At 46.4% G+C, this 23,441-nt stretch overlaps 1 protein-coding gene across 1 annotated transcript; it reads right to left on the reverse strand.

The window, feature by feature from the left end:
* Positions 1–4,071: 4,071 nt before the first annotated feature.
* LOC123160551 (protein transport protein SFT2) lies at positions 4,072–7,474 on the reverse strand. The gene is made up of 4 exons (XM_044578358.1): positions 7,124–7,474; positions 6,711–6,978; positions 4,703–4,807; positions 4,072–4,458 (listed from the first exon to the last, which is right to left on the reverse strand). The coding sequence occupies exons 1-4, from the start codon at positions 7,321–7,323 to the stop codon at positions 4,348–4,350; spliced, it is 684 nt and encodes a 227-aa protein (XP_044434293.1). The 5' UTR covers positions 7,324–7,474; the 3' UTR covers positions 4,072–4,347.
* Between the last annotated feature and the right edge of the window lie 15,967 nt (positions 7,475–23,441).

A 23,441-nucleotide genomic window follows, 5' to 3' on the forward strand; every position in this document is an offset into this window, starting at 1 on the left:
TCCTCTTTGAACCCTAGCACTCACTCATTGTCATCTCTCGCTCCAGAAGATAGCCCTTCGCATTGTGTTGTAGAGGTCGAAGGTGGACACCGGGGGCAGCTCTGGATCTGCAACCGGCATCGGTCCCGCACCGGCGCGGCGCGAAGGCCGGAGCTGGGCCCTCCTAGCCCGGGCGCAGCTCCACCAAGGCAGCGCCATCTGCTCCACCCCCGCGTTGTCCCCTTCCCCCGTCGGCCATTGCTCCGCGCGACCAGCGATGGGTGCTAGTGCCCGCTCCGCCAGCCCGCACGTGCACTCCAAAAAAGGGGCATGGACCACCCCGCCGCAAGAGGCAGCGGGCAAGGGAGAGGGACGTGGCGGGGCAGTCCGTGCGCCGCCGCGGTGGGCTGCCAGTGGAGCCTGACGAGGACGAGCGGCTCCTCGCTTGGGTCTACCGCCGATTGCTGATGGCGGCGGAAACGGGCGCTCGCCGCCTACGACGAAAGAACGCGAATGCGCTCCGGCTTGCCATTGAGCAGTCGGAGCGCGAGGCGGCTCGGGTGACCAAACTCAAGCGGCAGCTGGACAGGGCCATCCGACGGATGAAGGGGATCATCGTCCTCTTCGACGATGAACACCACGACCACAGCTCCACCTTCGACGACTCTGATGATCCACCACCTGCCGTCGACGCCTACAGCTGGGCCGACGACCGGAAGGGCAAAGGCCCGACGAGGAAGTGGTGAATCTCCGCCGTTAATTTCTAGTTATTTATGTCTCTAGTTAGAACCTGACGTATGTGGATTATGTGAACTTTGAGTAGCTTTTGAAGATCCGTTTGTGATCTTTTGGTTATCGGAATGTGCATATCTATGGTCGTTTCATAGCCCGTGCGGTGATCTACGTAATTTATGTTCACGTGCGTGAGTTGTATGGATATAGGGTATCGAATACGAGGACTACGTGTGTGGAGGACACAAATTGAGGAGTGTCCGGTCAGTGGCCACATACGCGCTCGGTCAGTGGACGCGGATGCACCCGGGCGCGTCCGCAGGCGTTTGAGGGCCCGAATTTGGTGACCCTGGCTGTAGATGCTTTTAGAAAATGTTAAAGGGTACTGCCATGCAAGGACGGTGTGGTTTGTGTGGAAAAACAAATAAAGTCCTTACAAAAGTTGCCATAGTTGCTCTATGCGTTTTTCGAATATACGGGCCAACCAGGTATTTTAACTTAGTGAGAATATTATACGGAAACCAACGTTAGGTGAAAACCCGAGAAAAGGATGTTTTAAAGTTTTAAAAAAATCTAAAAAATAAGGGATGTAAATAGGATGATATTTTATTGCCACGCAAAATTTTATATTGAAACAAATTACGAGATGTGAGCTGTGAAAAAGATAAAATCATTGTCGAATAGTGCTGAGCAGTAATGTCACTGTTCAGGGCTGAGTTTGTCTTTTTCATAGTTCCCATCTCATAATATGTTTCAACTTGAAGTTTTGCGTGGCAATAACACATCACCCTCTTAACATTGCATATTATTTTCAGATTTTTCCAGAACTTTAAAATAAGGCTTTCACGAAGCTTTCATTGAATATTGGTTTCCATATGATATTCTCCTGTTTATTTTTATTTTTATCGGATTTGCAGGTCTTCGTTGACGTCTCGGATCTAGAACCTACGATTTTGAAGCTAGAAGCCTCTGTATTTTGCACTTTGATTACAATGATTTTGGTTTCTGCCGTCGTGAACGTCGCTCAGAATGGTTTTAGGACGGGTAGTTGTGCCCTTGGTTTAACGGAAGCTCTAGTTTCCAGTTTCAAAAAGGTAAACGTTTGTGGCCGGTGCGCCGGCTGAAAACTCAGCCGGTCGCACGCGGCTGTCACATGCACGTTTCTTAAGTGGGCCCTGCGCACCGCTCCTTTCCCTCACCTTATCTCCACAGAGACAAGATCCAAAATTATTGTTCGTCTCGCACAGCCTCATCTCCTCTGCTCCGCCAGCCGCTTGCACTTCGCCCCTGCTTCCCCTACGAGATCCGCTACCACCGGCGAGGCGGTGCCGGCCGGCCATGGCCACCCCCCCTCCACTTATGTGTTTCTTCTATTCTGTGTATTGGCTGAGGCTGCCCCACCACCCCTTTCCCCCTTTGACCAAGAGCAACACCACCGGCGATGAGATGCGCTCATGGCGCACGGCGAGCTGCGCCCGTGGATGCAAGAGGTTGAGCGGCCGACCCGCGGCGGAAGCTATTGCGTCCAGCAGCGAAAAGGGCGGGGACCGGCGGTGACGCGGGGGAGATGCTGCGACAGATGAGGAGCGGTGCTGGAATCGGCCAGTGGTTTTTCTTCAAACGGCGAGGATGGTGGCGGGCGGCGACAGCAGTGGCCATGGTAAGTTGCCTTTTGTTGTTGTTTTGCTGGAACCACTTTTGATTTTTGCTAGAACTCACTTTCTTTTTTGCTGCAACAGGAGAGGCTAGTGCCTGGACGGGGACGGCAATGGCCGCCATGATTTTTGCTGCATAGGTTTTTTTTTTGCTCGAACCAGCATTCGACTCAACACAAGGGAGGACCGTGCTGGGAGGCGACGGCTGGTGGCCGCCATGATTTTTGCTGGAACCATATAATTGTTTGGGAAAACCTTTTTTTTCAATTTTTTGCTGGAACCATATTAATTTTTTGCTGGAACCATATTAATTTTTTGTTGAAACCATGTGCTTTTTGTTGGAACCATAACAATGATTGCTACAAAGAATATCATTTTTGCTGGAACCACTTCTCAATTTTGCTGGAACCATATCAATTTTTTGTTGCAATCATGTGTTTTCTGCTGGAAGCATATCTATGTTTCCTGGAAACAATATTGCTTTTTTGCTGGAACTACTTTACAATTTTGCTGGAACCATGTCACATTTTTGGTGGAAACCATGTTTTGCTTCAAACCCGGGTCGCCGTGTTCTCCATTCTTATTTTTATTCTGCTACAAACCAGCCACTGCTATGAGCGGAGACACATCTGGCGATGGGAAGAGGCGAGATGTGGGGGACGGCGGCGGCAACGGCGACCTCGTGCACGAGGGAGAGGACAGCCCGATCTGGACAAGTAGGAGGTTCACCGCGGGCAGTTACGCGCGTGTGCGTGACGTAGGGGAGAAACGTGGGTTGACTAATTATTACGAGACCCAATGGTTGAATGGGGGGCCAATTATTATGAGATCCAACCGTTGGACGGGGTCTCATCGAACGCTCCGCAACGGACCGGCCGAAATTTCGGCCGGTGCGCCGGCGCAGAGTACTACCCCCACGCAAAATCCAAGCCTCACAGCACTTGACGTGCTTCGAAAATCCAAGGGTCAACACGCCTCACAGCACTTGACTGCTTCGGTTTCCTTGCTTTACTCGCCGCTGCCTCGCCTCGTCCTCCTCCTCGACGCACGCGACGGCGCTGCCTCCTCCTGCTCCGCCGACGCTGGGCTAGTATCACGGATCAAAACGAAAAGATTGTGAAAAACCGGCGACGTCTAACGTCCAACCAGCCACTTCCTGGTGGATTTCTGATTGCATGATGAGCGTATCCCATGGATATGGGGTTCATACACAATTCGTGAGGCTGATGACGGACAGAACCTTGAAAGGGAGAGGAGCCATTTTGTTGGCTCGAGTGGCAATGCAACCATGTGAACGGCCGCCGTGGTACTTTTTTTTTCCTTTTTCTTTCTGGCAGCACGCAGTAGCTCACTCAGATGTGCTGGTGTTAGCGAGACGAAAGGTGCGTTCCGTGTTCTAGCGCCTTGTTGCTTCAGTTTTTGTTTGAGGGTGTCTTCAAACTGATTGAAGTGTAGCACTGTCCGCATGTTTCAACAAATCTCTCGCTTCTCCTCCCAAAATAAACTACTACCTAGCTCTGCAACACTTGAACACTAATATCAACAACTTCCGTAAACTTCACATCTGATTTAGATGAAGTTTACACTCGAACCCTGCACAACCTTTTCTTTTTTAAGAAAGAGAGAAGATCCAGACACTTCTCACACACACACAAAAGCAGCAAAAAGCAACAGCCACTTTCGCTATAACCTTGGCCCGTAAATCTGCAGTAATATAACTTTATTTGCACAAGATAAGCTAACAATGGAACTTCACATACAGTAGCTCAACAAACCTTTTTCGATCCACGCCCAACGCATGCCTAACATCTGTAAATGGCAGTGGAAAGGAATGAAGGAAGGGGTCACGGTATCTGATATCTCTATCATGTGTCGATCAGGACAAGATACTTTCGGTCGATCAGCAACTAGATACAAAAGATACTTCAGGAATTACAAGGGCACGGGTGTGATCATCACATACATATTTGTTCCACTAGGGTTACGAGCTAAAAATTCTTGATACTGGAGACAGGAGACTTGACGAGAGAAACTTCAATCCACTAGAGCCTCCAGGGAAGTAGGATATGGTGTAGTAAGCAAGAGCGAGGACCTGGAACAAAAGCAAGAGCAAGGTCACTTCTTAAACAGGAGGCTTGAGTTATCCAAGTGCATGTGCACACTGAATTGTTTCCAAGAGTTAGAAAAGCATGCTTAGATCAGGATAAGGAAATCATTATGCCACAAAATACAGAAGGAGAGAAGACGTTATAGCTCTGGTCATCAAATCATGGCCCTGATTACAAGCTTGTTAAAAGGAAATGGCACTGAAATGAAGACGAGATAAAAAGACACACCTGGAGGATCGAGAATATCACCGACAGAAAATAGCTGTGAAGCACCATAGAGACATATATCGTGCCAACCATGCATCCAGTGAACCCCACTGTAAACGGTAGCCTCTGAAAAAGAAAAGTTATGCAAGTTCTCTTATCAGAAACCGCTTACATTTGAATGCATCCCATTAAAAGAAAACTGAGCAAGTACAGGGCCATTAACTACTTTGTATCAACAGCTTTTGTCACATGCTTATGTGCCTAAAATGGGTGCTTTTGGTTTTCCAAGTAGAAATAGGAAAGAGCTGTAAATTTGTACGTTATAAGCAAAAAACCAGTGATTTAACATTTAAATGTTCCTTGCTGAATTGGAGCAAAACAGAATCAGAAATTGCATGCGTCGACAGAAACCATTGATCGTGCAGACCAGCAGTTACACTCGAGTCAAACTGTACTCATCCACGTGCCACCCCGTGACTTCCACAAGACAAACAAAGGAAAAGATTGAACCCATCGACAGGAATTGGGATAATGCAGCTGATTCCAGACATCAGACTGAGCCAAATATTCTGTCTGCTCATAGGTGAGAGAGAAAAATAAATGCCAAAACTCCTTATGTTGCACCTGGTATTAGGAGAACCCACATCAACAGGTGAGCTCACCGGAAGGCCTGTCACAAGGTTGTCAGCTTCCACTACTCTCACTTCTTTTGGCGTGTTCAGATCATAAGCTCTACAACACAACCTTATGCTGTTTTTTCTTGTATTTCTCTCTTTCTTTCGAGTCTCAAGTTATTTGATTCTTGCATTAATGAACTGTGATAGGCCAGTTGTTGTGGAATATAAGTTTGATGCTAATGGTTCAACGGCATTCAAAATAATTATTTTAGAAGGACTTTACAGAGCATGTGCAGTTTTCCAGGTTGTGTAAAACTATAACGATAAGGAACAGTTCATGAGTTAGAAACGTCCTTCAGATCTATAATAAACCTTCAAGACCTGAACCACCAAAAACCTCAAGAGATAAACCCAACAACCAGATTGACTCCAGGCAATGGCAATTTAGACTAAACACTGAGTTTGAATAGGTTGACTGAAAGAAAGGCCTACTTGATCTGTGTGCTCAGTTTTTCAACAGTGCCCTTTCTGACTTGCTTATTTAAAATTAAGCACCGCAATATGCTCAATCACTCCTATATTAGTTTCATTCAAAACATTCTATAGACAATAGAAGGGTATAATTATCCCTTAAACTCCTCTTCTCAAGTGATTAAGTTATGCACGCAAAGATCCACGCAAGGGATTCATATAAAGAAAATCCTTGATGTAAGATCACAGTCTCGGAGCTATTGGTTCTCTGTCGTAAGAGGTAATGGTATAATCGGCTCAATTCCGGCCTTCAATTTGGGTAGTGATGGTTACTTTTATTTGTTATCAGGCACTATGAGAAACTAAAAAGTGTTTCATACAAACAACTTGTCAGCATAGATTTTCTTTCTCTAGGTTTATAGGGCCCTGTTTTGGAGATTTGGGGAAGAAAATACTTACAAAATCAACTCAGAAAGGTTATATGGAGCACAATCAACCAATGAGACTAAAGGACAATATCATAACTACGTTGTCCATTTGCCAGTCGATCCACCCACGTTTTGTCTTGACTCATTTTTTCCTATCACTATCCAAAGCACTAACTAACTTCTCTCGGCACAACCAAATGACCACCAGCTATGCTACAGCTGATCCTTAAGAAATTTTCATTACTATGCAGGTCCCATGATATTCACATACACAGGACCAAACTAGCAGATGGCAGTATTTAGCTGTCTGTATAGAGCACTTAGTAATGAATTAAGATTTGTAACTTGTTTCCACATGTTCCAAGGCTGTAATCGTATTTGACTAAAAATAACAGCGGATGGGTTTTGACAGGGTAATCTCTACTCCCTCACTCGCAAACAAGACTATTAGTAAATTCTTCGAAAACTAAAGCAAATGAACAGACATAACTGCAATCTGCAGCAATAGAGTACCTCTTTCGACGTCATATGGGCGAACTGGTTGCCGGGGCCTTTGAGCGCGAAGAGTGACGCGATGATGAGAGCACAGCCAAGCGTGAAGCAGATAGCGAACTTCTGCGGCATGAGCACCATGACCGGTAGGAAGAGCGTGAAGGCGATGAAGACGAAGAAGATGCCGGTGGCGAGGAAGAGCCCGAAGTACATGAGCGCCTTCCCCGAGGGGAAGCTGCTGGTGGCGCCCTGGAAGCTCCCCGGCAGCTCGCGCACGCCCTTGGACACCCTGCGGCCCACGGATCAGAACGCGCTAGATCAGGGGCAGAGAGCTAGCTAGCTAATCGCATCCAGATCCCTCGGCTCGGAGGGAGCGGAGCTTGGCGGGAGCGGATCAGATCTGAGGGGCTAGGGCTGGGGAGAAGGGGGCTTACACATTGAAGGTGCCGGAGACGGTGTCGTTGGCGGAGCGGACGGCGGCCTCGATGTCAAACGGGAGGGGGGAGGAGGAGGAGACGTCCGAGCGGGTGGCGGCGTAGGAGTTCCAGTCGGCGAGCAGGGAGGGCTGCGACTCCGCGGCGGTGCTGGGGGAGGCGGTGCCGCCGGTGAACCAGGACTGCGCCGTCTTCTGCATCGCGGGGGTGCGGGTTTAGCTGCCGGCGGCGAGGCGAGATTGAGGTGGGCTGGGACGCGGCTGTGCGTGTCGAGTCGCGGTGGATGGAGGGAGCGAAAGAGATCGAGGGAGAAAACGAGCAGACTCGTAATTTTGATGAACGTTTTTGCCAGACGATGATAACTTTCCGGCGAAGTATCCAGCGGAAACCCGAAAGCTTTACTTCAAAAAGAAGACACCAAAGTGCATTTTCTCTGCGAAATACCCGGACCAAAAGTATAAATACCTCAAACATAATACTCCTTTCGTCCTAAAATAAGTGACTCAACTTATTTTAAAACGGAGGGAGTAAAATTTACTGAACAACTACTAGAGCTACAAGACTGAACTTATCGATGACAAACTGAAAAATCTTCGTGCATGTGCCTTTAAGACGAAAGTACTGAAGTTATAGTCGCCGTCGCCGTTATTGAACCCTTAAATCTGAAGCACCTAATACCAGATCGTGCCTGTCACAAACTTGTGCATACTCTTAGCGCCAGCAAGCATGTTTTGAGGCAACATCTAACATGCTTAATCCTATAAACTATCTTATATAATGGCTGACATTTCTGGTTTATTTATGGTAAATGTAACACTCAAGCCAAACCTATAAACTATCTTATATAATACCAGTTTTTGCATGTTGCGTACATATACGATGAGAAACTCTAACCTCATCGGATCTTGTTGTTTTCGTCGTGATGGACGAATTCGGGGACAATCGAAGCCCAGAGGACCCAAGGATGAAACGTCATCATTCGACCGAGTGTCGTCCTCGTGGGAACTTAACAAATCCTAACCTAAACTTTGGCAGAGTCGAGGCACCGGGATTCTCCTCCCCTCCACCAGCCGCTAACAAAGGGGGGGGAGGATCCATGGGCTAGCTGGTGCAGCTTGGAGGGGAGGAGGCCCTACTCGCCTTAGGGTGAGAGAAAGGAAAAGAATACCCAAAGTGCATCCTATATTTGATAAATATCAACAAAAACAATATCTAATACCATGAGAGGAACAATTCAACACATACACGAAAAAATAAAGATTAACAACAAATAAAATTACATTATAAACCAGCAACAAGGAAAAGGTCGCCTGAAGCAAGCCCGCCCTCCAAGATGTTGTTTGTGTTGGTCATTAACACCATCAACAAGTTGTTGGCCAAGGCCATGGAGTTCGGCTTGCTTCGCCTCTTGGCACCTCGAGACCTAATGACTGACATCTCGTTGTATGTTGATGATGTCGTCATCTTCTGCCATCCGGGCAGAGAGGAGTTGTTCATTGTTCGATGCTTACTTGCGCTCTTTGGGCATGCTTCATGGCTAAAACACCAACTTCATGAAATGCTCGGTGTCCCCTATTGGTTGTTATGAGGTGGAGGCCCTAGAGGCGGCGTCGGTAATGGGTTGTTGGTTGGCACATTTCCCGATAAAGTATCCCGAGATCCCGTTGGTGAGAGGACTATGTCGTCTTCTGCATCGTGGGGGTAGTCTGGTTAGCTTCCCATCGATGAGATGAGATGGGCTGGAACGCGACTCTGCGTGTCGAGTCATAAAGGCAGAGAAAACAAAAGAAATCAAGGAAGAAAACAAGCAAACATGGGTTATTGAATGTTTTCCTCTCACGTTGCTATATATACTTCCTTTTTCTTTGGCGGAATGTGATACATACTTTTTTGTAGATTGATTTCTCGAAAAATCTCCATAGTGCTTTTCTTTTGGATCAGACTTTGATGCAATTATTAAAATTATTAAAGGATAATATATAGAGAAAGTTGTAGAAGTAACATTCTTTTGCGGTGAATAGAGGTACCTTTAAAGCCGTTCACTTTGTTGTATGCATCGATTGATGCAGAGGGCGCGGTTAATCCTCCTTTTCAAAGAAAAAAACCAATTCACTTTGAATCTTTCACCTTAGGTGGAGTATTTTACAAAAAACTACCACATTTGGGGTCGTTGTCCCACTAAACTACAATTTTCAAAAAAATGACCAAAAACTACCACTTTTTTCTATTTTTGTTGCAAAAACTACCGAAAATGATTGATGATGGTTACAGACGATTTGAACATGTTTGTGACAAATGGGACCCACCCGTCAGGGCTGACATGGTAGGAAAGTCAACGTTGTTTATTTGGTTGTTAAGTTGACCGTTATTATAGATGAGGCCCACACGTCATCATCAACCTTCTTCTTCCTCCTCCTCTTTATCTCTCGCCCCGGCTTCTGATCTGTAGACCCCATAGGACTATGATTCGTCGACGCCAGAGATAGCGTCGTCCGCCACGTGCCTCCTACGACGAACCTCTGTTCAGGATCCCATGATCTATCGCTCCCATGCACCACTGCATGGAGCCGCCTCCTGGTAGTCATCCCCGATGGAGGGGCTCCACCCCCGCCGTGTGTGAAGCAGCTGCTCCAAGGTCCTTGCATCGAAGACTGGACGTACCTCCTATTGAGACCGCCGCCCCCGTGATGTTGCTGGAGCGCCGCCGGGAGGAACAGACACATGAGGAGGATCTTGCGCCGCCATGCACTGCTGCCCCTCCAAACAGCCGCGCCACAACCACCAGATGCCCTGCCGTCCCCTTCACCGGCAGAGCATGGGCTTTCTTGGCGTCCATCTCTGGGGATGACGAGGGAAGAGGGGAGGGAGAAGGGGATGGTAGCTAGGGACTAGTGTTTGCTCCCCCAGAGTCGCGCATACAGTTAGGGGGTTGCTTAGTTTTTAGGTTGTTCGTCACCTTTGCTTTGGCGGCGGCGATGGCCGCGCTGAATAAAATTTCTTCAGATCCTACTCCGATGAGGCGATTGGTCCTATGGTTTGGGATGGATTTGGAATCCAGTTTGTTCAAGCAAGGATGGTGTGACGGCGGCGGCATCCTCGTGGTGGACCTGTGACCTTGGGCTCCGTCGTTGCTATGGTGTTTGCTCCAGCGCCGACGCGAAACTTGGGAGGTAATTTTGTAAGTGCATCTAGTGCCCCTTAGTGATTTTGGTGTATTGAAGACTTATAGGTTAAGGGACTAATGTGTTTGTGAGTGTACGCATGTCTATAAGTCTATGAGGAGTTTGATATTTACAGAGAAAGTCGGCCCCTAAAAATGAATGTCTTCAAGTGAAGACTTCGGATTTGTGAAGACTTTGAAAGTGAAGAAATTGGTGTGACCATGAAGACTTGATGTTCATGCGAGGAATATGAAGTGTGAAGACTTTTGTTTTCGTAGTTTGAATTCATTCCACCATGTTTGAAATGCATTGAACGTGAATCTGCCAATTCTTCACCTGAAAGTTCAAATGCTTCTATGGCTGCAAATTCTTCAACTGTCTCTGCTATCACAAATTCCTCATCTGAGGATGCTACTAGTATCACTAACAATGCAGGGCTGAAGGAATTGTATGTGATATGCATGTACAAAAGCCTCAAAGGGCACCAGGCTCTTTGTGATGTGCTTAAAAAGCAGATCCTCAATAGGAACCCTAGGAAAGAGGGTATTGCCTTTGAGAGGAAACTCAATGATGATGGGACCTACTAGGAACCTGAGTAGTATCCCAAAACCTCATGGGTTGCTGCAAAGGGATAGATCCATCCACTTTATTTGGCTTTACATGTGAATCTTCATATTCTTCTGATGAGTCATTTGATTCCAACTATAAACTGTTCAAAAATCATAAGGTGAAGTATTTGCTACATATGTTGGCACTAACTGCAGGAATGGTCCCCCTATGAAGAAAATCTGGATTCCCAAAAGGTGCCTTGAAAGTCTTCAGGTGAATGTCATCATGACACCACCTGTGAAGAATAGGAACCCCAGATCAAATTATTCATATGGACCAAAGTCTTCATATGGATCCAAGTCCTCATATGGACCAAATTCCTCACATGGATCAAAATCCTCATATGAACATCATCATGCTAACACTTCTGTTTCGCAGGAAAGCCTAAGGGCTATGACTATGTGCATTATTCTTCAAATCATTATGTTCATAAGTCCTCGAAGAATTTATATGCTTATTCATATGCTTACTCTAACCCCTCATATGTGAAACGAAGTGGACTGGCTTCTATGCCACCTTTCTCATATGGAGCTCGCAGAATGATAAACTCTTTGCCACCCCTCCATATGTGGGTGGTGAAGAAAAAGAACTAATCTCTTATGCAGGGTCAGGTCTCCGGACGAACTTAAACGTCTGAAGAATTTGCTGGAGACCTGAATATGCTTGAAAGGATGCAAGCTAATCATGAAGAAATGAATTTTCATTTCTCACGTCCTCATAGTGCTATATCTGTTCTATTGCTTAATGAAATTGATCTGATGAATTTGATGTCATATTCTTCACTGATGAAGTATATGAGTTCGTAAGATGCACTTATATGTCTCCAACATATCTATAATTTTTGGTGTATTCATGCCACGTTTATAATATTTCTACATGATTTTGGTATGATTTGGTTAGAACTAACCCGAACTGACGCTGTTTTCAGCAGAAATCCCGTGGTGTTGTTTTTTGTGCAGAAATAAAAGTTCTCGGAATGCGCTGAAAATCAACGGAGATTTTTTTTGGAAAATATAAAAAATACTGGAACGAAAAGTTATCGTAGGGGAGTACCGTGGGCCCCACGAGGGTGGAGGGCACCCCCACCCCCTATGGCGCGCCCCTGTGCCTCGTGGACTCTCCATGGGCCCCCCTTACTTGTTCTCGACGCCAACCTCTCTTATAAATCCCCAAACCTCCAAAAAATAACCTAGACCGGGAGTTCCGCCGCCGCAAGCCTCTATAGCCACCAAAAACCAATCAGAACCCTGTTTCGGCACCCTGCCGGAGGGGGAAATCATCACCGGTGGCCATCTTCATCATCTCGACGCTCTCCATGACGAGGAGGGAGTAGTTCACCCTCGGTGCTGAGGGTATGTACCAGTAGCTATGTGTTTGATCTCTCTCTCTCTCTCTCTCTCGTGTTCTTGATTTGGCACGATCTTGATGTAGCACGATCTTTGCTATTATAGTTGGATCTTATGATGTTTCCCCCCCTCTACCCTCTTGTAATTGATTGAGTTTTCCCTTTGAAGTTATCTTATCGGATTGAGTCTTTAAGGATTTGAGAACACTTGATGTATGTCTTTCGTGGGATACCCATGGTGACAATGGGGTATTCTATTGATCCACTTGATGTATGTTTTGGTGATCAACTTGCGGGTTCAGTGACCTTGTGAACTTATGCATAGGGGTTGGCACACGTTTTCGTCTTGACTCTCCGGTAGATACTCTAGGGAACTCTTTGAAGTTCCTTGTGTTGGTTTGAATAGATGAATCTGAGATTGTGTGATGCATATCGTATAATCAAACCCGCGGATACTTGAGGTGACATTGGAGTATCTAGGTGATATTAGGATTTTGGTTGATGTGTGTCTTAAGGTGTTATTTTACTATGAACTCTAGGGTTGTTTGTGACACTTATAGGAATAGCCCAATGGATTGATCGAAAAGAATAACTTTGAGGTGGTTTCGTACCCTACAATAATCTCTTCGTTTGTTCTACGCTATTAGTGACTTTGGAGTGACTCTTTGTTGCATGTTGAGGACTAGTTATATGATCCAATTATGTTATTATTGTTGAGAGAACTTGCACTAGTGAAAGTATGAACCCTAGGCCTTGTTTCGAAGCATTGCAATGCCGTTTGTGCTCACTTTTATCATTAGTTACCTTGTTGTTTTTATATTTTCAGATTACAAAAACCTATATCTACCATCCATATTGCACTTGTATCACCATCTCTTCGCCGAACTAGTGCACCTATACAATTTACCATTGTATTGGGTGTGTTGGGGGCACAAGAGACTCTTTGTTATTTGGTTGTAGGGTTGTTTGAGAGAGACCATCTTCATCCTATGCCTCCCACGGATTGATAAACCTAGGTCATCCAATTGAGGGAAATTTTCTATTATCCTACAAACCTCTACACTTGGAGGCCCAACAACGTCTACAAGAAGAAGGTTGCGTAGTAGACATCAAGCTCTTTTCTGGCGCCGTTGCCGGGGAGGTTAGTGCTTGAAGGTATATATTTAGATCTTGCAATCGAATCTTTTAGTTTCTTGTTTTATCACTATTTTAGTCTATAATAGAAAACAAAAAAATGGAATTGAGGTTGCCTCATATGCTTCATCTTTTTAATGTCTTTCGTGAAAATGATGGAGAGGAAAACTGTGCTCAAGTGCTAGAAGAAGAATGCATTAAAATGTTTGGAACTAAATATTTGAATGATGAGCATGATTGCAATGTTGTTAGTATAAATTATTTGAATATCCATGATGCCAATGATATGCAAAGCCACAAGCTTGGGGAAGCTATGTTTGATGATTATGATATTTTTTGTCCCCCAAGTTTTGATGAGCAAATTTATTTTGATGATAGCATGCCTCCTATTTATGATGATTATACTGATGAAAGTGGGTTTGGAAGAGTGTCAACTTTAGGAAGTAATGATCCCACTATTTTGGAGGGTGTTGAATCTTATTATAATGACAAAACTGGATTTGGAGAGGTCATGACTTTATTTAGTGATGAATCCGCTATTTCGGAAGAGGTTCCAATTGATTATGAGAACAAAGTTGCTATTTATGATGATTATTGTGATGACATGTAGGCTATAATGAATAATGATAACCATGAAACTTGTCACCTTGATTTTAATTTTCAATTGGATTATGCCTCATATGATAGTTATTTTGTTGAGTTTGCCCCCACTACTATTGATGAGAATAAATTTGCTTATGTGGAGAGTAGTAAAATTTCTATGCTTGTGCATCATGAAAATAATGCTTTATGTGATAGTTATATTTTTGAATTCATTCATGATGCTACTAAAAATTAATACGAGGGAGGAATATATGCTTGTAGGAGTTGCAATAATATCAAGTTTCCTCTCTATGTGTTGAAAATCTTGAAGTTATGCTTGTTTTGCCTTCCTATGCTACTTGATTCTTGCTCCCATGAATTGTTTGCTCACAAAATCTCTAGGCATAGGAAGTGGGTTAGACTTAAATGTGCTAGTCATATTCTTCATGATGCTCCCATTATGTTTCAATTCTTATCTTTCAAGTGAGCATCATTGAAATCATCATGCCTAGCTAAAAGGCATTAAAGAAAAGCGCTTGTTGGGAGACAACCCAATATTTACCCTTACTGTTTTTGTGTGTTCACATGATTAAGCTACTGTAGTAATCATGTTTTATAGCTTTTGTTTCAATAAAGTGCCAATTAAAGCCTTTAGGATAGCTTATGGTGATAGTTGTGTTGATCCTGCTGAAAATTAGAAACTTTTGCACCTAGTAAATTAGTTTTAATAATTCACAGAAACGTGATTTTGATATGATTATTTTTGATCTGGATTGGTACACAAATTTCTCAAGTTTTCCTAATTGTTATGGATTTTTGGAGTTACATAAGTATTCAAGAGTTACATATTACTACAGACTATTCTGTTTTTGACAGATTCTGTTTTCTATGTGTTGTTTGCTTATTTTGATGAATCTATGAGTAGTATCGGAGGGTATGAACCATAGAGAAGTTGGAATACAATATATTTTACACCAATATAAATAAATAATGAGTTCACAACAGTACCTAAGTGGTGATTTATTTTCTTATACTAACAGAGCTTATGAGTTTTCTGTTGAGTTTTGTGTTGTGAAGTTTTCAAGTTTTGGGTAAAGATTCGATGGACTCTAGAATAAGGAGTGGCAAGAGCCTAAGCTTGGGGATTACCAAGGCACACCAAGGTAATATTCAAGGACAACCAAGATCCTAAGCTTGGGGATGCCCCGGATGGCATCCCCTCTTTCGTCTTCGTTCATCGGTAACTTTACTTGGAGCTATATTTTTATTCACCGCATGATATGTGTTTTGCTTGGAGCGTCCTTTTCTTTTATTAGGTTTTGCTTGCTGTTTGAATAATATTCCAAGATCTGAAATTCTTAAATGTTAGAGAGTCTTCACATAGTTACATAATTATTCGACTACTCATTGATCTTCACTTATATCTTTTGGAGTAGTTTGTCGTTTGCTCTAGTGCTTCACTTATATCTTTTAGAGCATGGCGGTGGTTTTATTTTGAAGAAATATATGAACTCTCATGCTTCATTATATTATTTTGAGAGTCTTAAGCAGCATGGTAATTTTCTTTGGTTATGAATTTAGTCCTAATATGATGGGCATCCAAGAGGGATATAATAAAAACTTTCATATAAAGTGCATTAAATACTATGAGAAGTTTGATTCCTTATGATTGTTTTGAGATATGAAGATGGTGATATTAGAGGCATGCTAGTGAGTAATTGTGGATTGTAGAAATACTTGTGTTGAGGTTTGTGATTCCCGTAGCATGCACGTATGGTGAACCGTTATGTGATGAAGTCGGAGAATGACTTTTTATTGATTGTCTTCCTTATGAGTGGCGGTCGGGGATGAGTGATTGTCTTTTCCTACCAATCTATCCCCCTAGGAGCATGCGTGTAGTACTTTATTTCGATAACTAATAGATTTTTGCAATAAGTATGCGAATTCTTTATGACTAATGTTGGGTCCATGGATTATACGCACTCTCACCCTTCCACCATTGCTAGCCTCTCTTGTGTCGTGCAACTTTCGCCGGTACCATACACCCACCACATACCTTTCTCAAAACAGCCACCATACCTACCTATTATGGCATTTTCATAGCCATTCCGAGATATATTGCCATGCAACTTTCCACCGTTCCGCTCCATTATTGTCATATTGCTTTGCATGATCATGTAGTTGACATCGTATTTGTGGCAAAGCCACCATTCATAATTCTTTCATACATGTCACTCTTGATTCATTGCACATCCCGGTACACCGTAGGAGGCATTCATATAGAGTCATATTTTGTTCTAAGTATCGAGTTGTAATTCTTGAGTTGTAAGTAAATAAAAGTGTGATGATCTTCATTATTAGATCATTGTCCCAGTGAGGAAAGGATGATGGAGACTGTGATTCCCCCACAAGTCGGGATGAGACTCCGGACGAAAAAATAAAAAAAGGACCCAAAAAAGAGAAGGCCCCAAAAAAAGAGAAAACAAAAAAATGAGAGAAAAAGAGAGAAGGGGCAATGCTACTATCCTTTTACCACACTTGTGCTTCAAAGTAGCACCATGATCTTCATGATAGAGAGTCTCCAATGTTGTCACTTTCATATACTAGTGGGAATTTTCATTATAAGAACTTGGCTTCACTACAAAAAAAAAGACACATCCGTGACATTTTGGGCCGAACGAATTTTTTTTCTGTCATACATATGACACTTCTATGACGATAATTGTGACAAAACCCGGTATCATCATAGATGTGGTGGTCTCCTACTTCTATGACAAAAAATCATGATAGAAAATGGGCTTTTCGTCCTGGGCGGGCCGGAGACGCAGCTGCATGACATTCTTTGGGCCGTCCATGACAGAAAAAACCGTGGTAGAACCGAGGGGGAGGAAAATTTCAGGGAGTTGCCGGTTACAGTGGGAGGTCGGGGGCGGAGCGATGCACGTTTCTCTCGTACGTACGCGCATGTGTGTGAGGCGTTGGCTCAAACTGAAGCCGAGCGAGGCGTTGGGCTCTAACTGAACCCGAGCGATTGCACTGCAGGCTACACATTACTGAACCCGAGGGATCGATTGATGGCTGTTAACTGAACCCGATGGAGCGATTCCTTCGCTACTGCTGCTAATTGAAGCCGATCGATTGGATGAACAGTGAGCGTTGCGGGGGGGGGGGGGGGGTTGGATGAATAGTGAGCGGTGGCGTTGCCTCTGGATGAACATGAACCCGTGGTGTGGAGGGCTGGATGAACAGTAGACGGTGGAGGGGTGGTTGAACGGGACCCCGTGGTGTGGAGGGCTGGATGAACAGTAGACGATGGAGGGGTGGCCGTGGAGGGGTTGTTGAACAGTAGCCGGTGGAGTAGCGCGCGGTGGAGGCTGGATGAACAGGAGCCCGTGGAGGCTGGAGGAGGTCGACGGTAGCCCGTGGAGGCTGGAGGAGGTCGACGGTGGAGATGAACAGTATCCCGTGGAGTCCCGTTTTGCGGTACGCCACATCCCTCCCCCCCCCCCGTTTCGACTGTAGCGCTCTAACACAAGTCCGTTTCATCCGTTTTGCGGTACACCACACCCCTCCCGATCAACAGGACCCCTGTTTCGACCGTAGCGCTCCAACACAAGTCCGTTTCGTCCGTTTTGCGGTACATCACACCCCTCCCAATCAATAGGACCCCCATTTCGACCGTAGGAGGTCCGTTTCCTCCGTTTTGCGGTACGCCAGGCCCCTCCCGATCAACAGGACCCCGTTTCGAACATGGTCGGTCGAACATAAGGCCGTTTCCTCCGTTGTGCGGTACGCCAGGCCTCGTTTCCATCGCCTGTTCCGTACAAGCCCTCCTGATGAACACGACCATGCATTCCGTTTCGACCCAGCCGGTTGGCTCCCCATGAACACGACGACGACGTTGTTTCTCCATTCCGACCCAGCCATGTACGTATGCGCGATAGGCATTAGAGACCCTGCCCGTATGTACATATGTGGCCGTATTTTCTTTCTTGCACCCTCGCCGCTGTACGTACGTGTACATGCTACGTGTGCGCCTCTACTACGACACGTGCACGCCTCTACATCTATGACACGTGCGCGCCTCTACATCGACCAGTATGTACATACACGTTCGCGACCAGAATGACAACGCTACGTACGCTTCGACCAGGTGGGTCCCGACTGTCAGGCACTTCCTTGCATGCGACGATATAGCTGGTGGGTCCCAGCAGTCAGGGGGGCGAATCGTTTTTTTGCCCGGACGCACTTACTTGCGTGCGAAGATGTAGCTGGTGGGTCCCAGCAGTCAGGGGGGGCGAATCGTTTTTTTGCCCGGACGTACTTCCTTGCGTGTGAAGGTGTAGCTGGTGGGTCCCAGCAGTCAGGGGGGAAACGTTTTTTTCGTGAAATATGGTGGCCCATCCGGTGGGTCCCCGCTGTCAGGTGGAGGAATAATTGTTTTGCGTGTAATAAGGAGGCACTTCCTTGCTGTGACCGTGGACCCAGCTGTCAGCCTCTCCACGTACAGTCCACGTCCGATGGAAGCCGTTCCTTGACCACGTTGACCACGCCGCACCGAGAGCACCAGGGCGGTGGACGACGGCGAGGCCTAGGAAGGGGACGACGCGGAGCCGGGGAAGACGCGACAGTGGATGCCCACGCGTAGAGGAGTACGAGGGTTCACCGGTTCACTGCGGTGTGAGGCTGCCGTCGCCGCAGAATAACAGGGGGTGTGGGTGAGTAGAGGGATGGCCTGGCCAGCGGTGGGAGTAGTAGGGGACGGTGAGGCCTCCGCCGCATCGCAGCCGGCCATGGGAGGCAGGAGCACGAGGCACGACCGGCGCTGGTTTGGGCGGCTGGAGCAAGAAGACCAGAGGTTGAAGAAGCACTACGGCCGTTGGATGGACATCATACGGTCACTGGAGCTAGAATCGTGCATATTGACTAAGTTGACAAAGCCCTCCGTCCCCGTCAACTTAGTAGGCCCACAAGTCAGCCTGCCACTATACTGGGTCCCAGCTAACAGGGGGAGTATTCATTTTTTTGTGCGTAATAAGGAGGCACTTCCTTGCGTGCGAAGATATAGCTGGTGGGTCCGAGCTGTCAGCGGCGGTAATGTTTTTTCGCGAAATACTGAGGCCCTTTCGGTGGGTCCCCGATGTCAGGTGGAGGAATCATTATTTTGCGCGTAATAAGGAGGCATTTCCTTGCGTGCGGCCGTGGACCCAGCTGTCGGCCTCTCCACGTACAGTCCACTTCAGATGCATGTCGGTCGTTGACCCCGTTGACCAGGCCGCGCCGAGAGCACCAGGGCGGTGGACGACGGCGAGGCCTAGGAAGGGAACGACACGGAGGCAGGGAAGACTCCGCAGTTGTTTCCCACGCGGAGGGGAGTACGACTGAACGAGGGTTTACTGGTTCGTCTGCCGTCGCCGGAGAATAACAGCAGGTGTGGGTGAGTAGAGGGATGGCTAGGCCAGCGATGGGAGTACGGTGGGGCGGTGAGGCCTGCGCGGCAGCACAGCCGGCCGCGGGGAGGAGGGAGCAGGCAGTCCCGCCGGCGCTTGTTTGAGCGGCTGGAGCAGGAAGAGCAGAGATTGAAGAAGCACGACGGCCGTTGGATGGCCATCCAACAGTCACTGCTTGTGCGTCAACCTTTTTTTAGGAAAGCCTCAAATCTGTGGAAAACAGCATACAACCCATCTGCCATTATTTCTAATAATTTACAGCCCATTTGCTAATTCTTAAGGTTTTGTTTGGAGCCCATATTCTTTTTGTTAGCATTACAACCCATATTGTGGCCACGGTTAAAAAATTATACGAAATTTTGCATATTTCGGTGCGGTCCGAACTGTTTTTAATCCCGAAATTTCGACTCACATTCAAACTGATTTTAAAAATAAATGTATATCAATATAAAATCTAACAAATTCTCCATGCATAAAAATTAATGTAATTTAAAATCTCGAAATGAAAAAAAGATATTTGAAACTAATTGCTGGTTTGATGTGTTTTAAAAATGTACATCCCATTTCTCATTACTGATATGCCATTTTCTCAGCCAGCCGAATGAAGCTCTCCTCGTCTTGAAAGATTTGCAGCCCAACAGGCCTGACAAAGCGACTTACTTGGCAAATCACAAAAAAACTGGGTTGTGGCCTTGGACCCAGCTGTCAGCCTCTGCACATACAGTACTCTTCCGATGGAAGTCGGTCGTTGACCACATTGACCATGCCGCGCCGAGAGCACCAAGGCGGTGGACGACGGCGAGGCCTAGGAAGGGGACGACGAGGAGCCGGGGAAGACGCAGCAGTGGATGCCCACGCGGAGAGGAGTACGAGGGTTCACTAGTTCGACTGTGGCGTGAGGCTATTGTCACCGCAGAATAACAGGGGGTGTGGGTGAGTAGAGGGATACCCTGGGCCAGCGGTGGGAGTAGTAGGGGGCGGTGAGGCCTCCGCGGCATCACAGCCGGCCACGAGAGGCAGGAGCACGCGGCACGACCGGCGCTGGTTTGGGTGGCTGGAGCAAGAAGACCAGAGGTTGAAGAAGCACTATGGCCGTTGGATGGACATCGTACGGTCACTGGAGCTAGAATCGTTCATATTGACTAAGTTGACAAAGCCCTCCGTCCTCGTCAACTTAGTAGGCCCACAAGTCAGCCACCCACTATGGTGGGTCCCAGCTAGCAGGGGGTATTCATTTTTTGGTGCGTAATAAGGAGGCACTTCCTTGCGTGCGAAGATATAGCTGGTGGGTCCGACCTGTCAGCGGGGGGGGACGTTTTTTTCGTGAAATACAGAAGCCCTTCCCACGTACAGTGCACGTACAGTGCGTAATAAGGAGGAACTTTCCTTGCGTGTGACCATGGACCTCGTGGGTCCCAGCCGTCAGGCTCTCCACGTACAGTCCTCTTCCGATGACTCTCGTATGTTGACCACGCCGCGCCGAGCGCACCGAGGCGGTGGACGACGGCAAGGCCCCAGACTGGAACGACCCGGAGATGGGGAAGACGCGGCAGTGGAGTCGCAGACGGAGAGGAGTGGGAAACTTGACTGGTTCGGGTGCGGGGTGGGCCTACACTCGGCAGAGAATAACAGGAGGTGCGGAGTGGAGGGATGGCCTGGCCGTCGGCGGGGTAGCGTTTCGCTGAGGAGCGCAAAACAACGCCGCTGGACGCCGAAGGCTGGAGCAGGCGGTTCCGGCAGCGCTGGGGGAAGAAGATGAGAGATTGAAGAAGAATGCCGGCCGTTGGATGTAAATCCAACGCCTTCTTAGGCTTCGACCTACTGGCCCACATGTCAGCCAGTCCATTTGTTTTTTAGTCCATTTGGTGGGCTGGGTGAAACAATGATGTAGCATCTATGCAGCCCGTTTAAATCCCATTTGCATTTTTCTCGAAATCCGCGGACTTGCTGGGCTGGGTGAAAATATCATGTTGGGCTAGACGGAGAAATGTTATAAAAACATAAACACATGATTGCACGTCAGTAAAATCTTTGCAAGCTTATGTACGCAATCACTAGGAGTTAACTTGGCAAGTTATATATAAACAATTATTATTATTATTTTGTAAGAACTTTCAACTTACGAAATAAAATATCATTTTAATTTGATGAGTTAATAGTACGTGGGGTATTATTATTTTTTAGGCTAGACGTGGGACAGTTGAGTTGGTTCTAGGGGAAAGTACTGGGAGAAAACTCAGTTTACATCGAAAAAGAAAGTGGGAGAAAATTCAGAGACCTGCTGGGTCCACCTGAGGAGAGGAATATGTTGGGAGGAAGGAGATTCAAAGCACGGCAGCCGAGTGAACTAGTTTTTTTACGGACAAGTGAACTAGTTTACATACATTAGCAAATAGCCACTAAAAAAAGCAATCAGGTTAATGGGTTCTTAAAAGAAATATTTCGGACAAAACAGATAATTACGACACATAGGCTAATGCATGAAACACTCAGATGATAAAGGTGCTTATAAACAGATAAAGTACAACATCTAGACCTTCCTGGCACGCTTGATCATGACGCTGCGGCTGTCCGTGTACTCGTCGGTTACGGGAAGCAGACACGCCCTCATGTCCAAGATCTGCCTGTACATGTCGTAGCATGCGTATGCGTCCTTGGCCGCGTAGGTTATGTAGGCTAGATTCAGAGGTACCTCCCACGTGTTCAGGTCGTCTTCTTTCATGTTGGCGTATCAGGGGTCGATGATGGTCTCAGCGAGGTCAACCACGGAGTCCTTCTCCTGCCCGTTGCTGATGATCTTGTATTGCTTCTGGATGTCGACAAGCTTGTTGCACCAGATGGCCGAATCGTCGCGTTCTTCCTTCTCTCCACCGTAGCGAAGGTGCAGTCGGCGCTGCCGATGAAACGGGCGAATGCTCCAGAACCTGGTGCAGCCATAGGACTGAGGCGAGGCAGAGCTTCACCGAGTCCGTATCGTTGGTGTACATCACATTCAACTTGGTGCAGCCATAGGACTGAACGGCGAACTAACTCCTTGCTGAAGTCCATATCCAGCAGGCTCACCCCTCGGATCGCCATTGGAGTCTCTTCGAGTGAACGAGTGTGTAGGCGGCGGCAGCAGTTCGTTTTTCAGCTCTTGGGGAACTGGATTCAACAGTAAGCTGAGTGTGTACAGGCGACAACAGTTACTACCCCTCCCTCGTCCGCTGCACGCCCGGCAGAAGATGCACCCTCGGCGCATTCAAACGCCTCCATTAAGAAACCTACTCCGGCCACACGTCGGTTCACGAGCGGGTCTGTATTGGTACTGTAATAACAGGAGTTAGTGGTCACTTTACTTAAATTTAATTAGCTTTAGTAGAAATTTATACTTAAAACAAGCAATGCATTGGCTCGTTCTATCAGTGCCACGGGATCAACATGCACAACAATTAGAATTATTATTCTCAGGACGCACACGATCAGCACATTTGTCGCACTTTCACAAAGATAATACTACCAAGTTTGAGTTGTTTGTTATGGTTGCTGTCCTCTGCATCATCATGCCGTGTTTCCCAGCTTACAAGATTCAGAACCAACAAATAAGATCCAAATAATAAGTACAACAAAGATGCCTACACATCTCATCGATTCCCAGCTTGCAAGATTCAGAACCAACAAATAAGATCCAAATAATAAGTACAACAAAGATGCCTACACGTCTCATTGATTCCCAGCTTGCAAGATTCAGAACCAACAAATAAGATTCAAATAATAAGTACAACAAAGATGCCTACACATCTCACTGATTCCCAGCTTGCAAGATTCAGAACCAACCCATTAGAGCCTTTTGATAAAGTGAATATCGGGATTAAATCCATCTTGGCTAGCCATGTCATACAATCGAAGAACTTGGCGAATGCTCTTGACCGTCACAACATCTGTAGTAGAGTATTCCTGTTTGCACAACATGTTTGCATAGCACAAACAAGGAGACAGGAGAGCATGATTTTGCTTTAGTTGAACCATTTTGTGCAGTTCCACCAAAATTGAGAGAT

The sequence above is a fragment of the Triticum aestivum genome, chromosome 7B, assembly GCF_018294505.1.
Source record: "Triticum aestivum cultivar Chinese Spring chromosome 7B, IWGSC CS RefSeq v2.1, whole genome shotgun sequence".
NCBI classification, from domain to species: Eukaryota; Viridiplantae; Streptophyta; class Magnoliopsida; order Poales; family Poaceae; genus Triticum; species Triticum aestivum.

Coding starts and splice junctions, on each gene's coding strand:
- LOC123160551 (XM_044578358.1), bottom strand. CDS start 7,323: ATGCAGAAGACGGCGCAGTCCTGGTTCACCGGCGGCACCGCCTCCCCC. Junction 6,979..7,123: donor GTCTCCGGCACCTTCAATGT/GTAAGCCCCCTT, acceptor CGTGGGCCGCAG/GGTGTCCAAGGGCGTGCGCG. Junction 4,808..6,710: donor CCCATATGACGTCGAAAGAG/GTACTCTATTGC, acceptor TTTCTTTTTCAG/AGGCTACCGTTTACAGTGGG.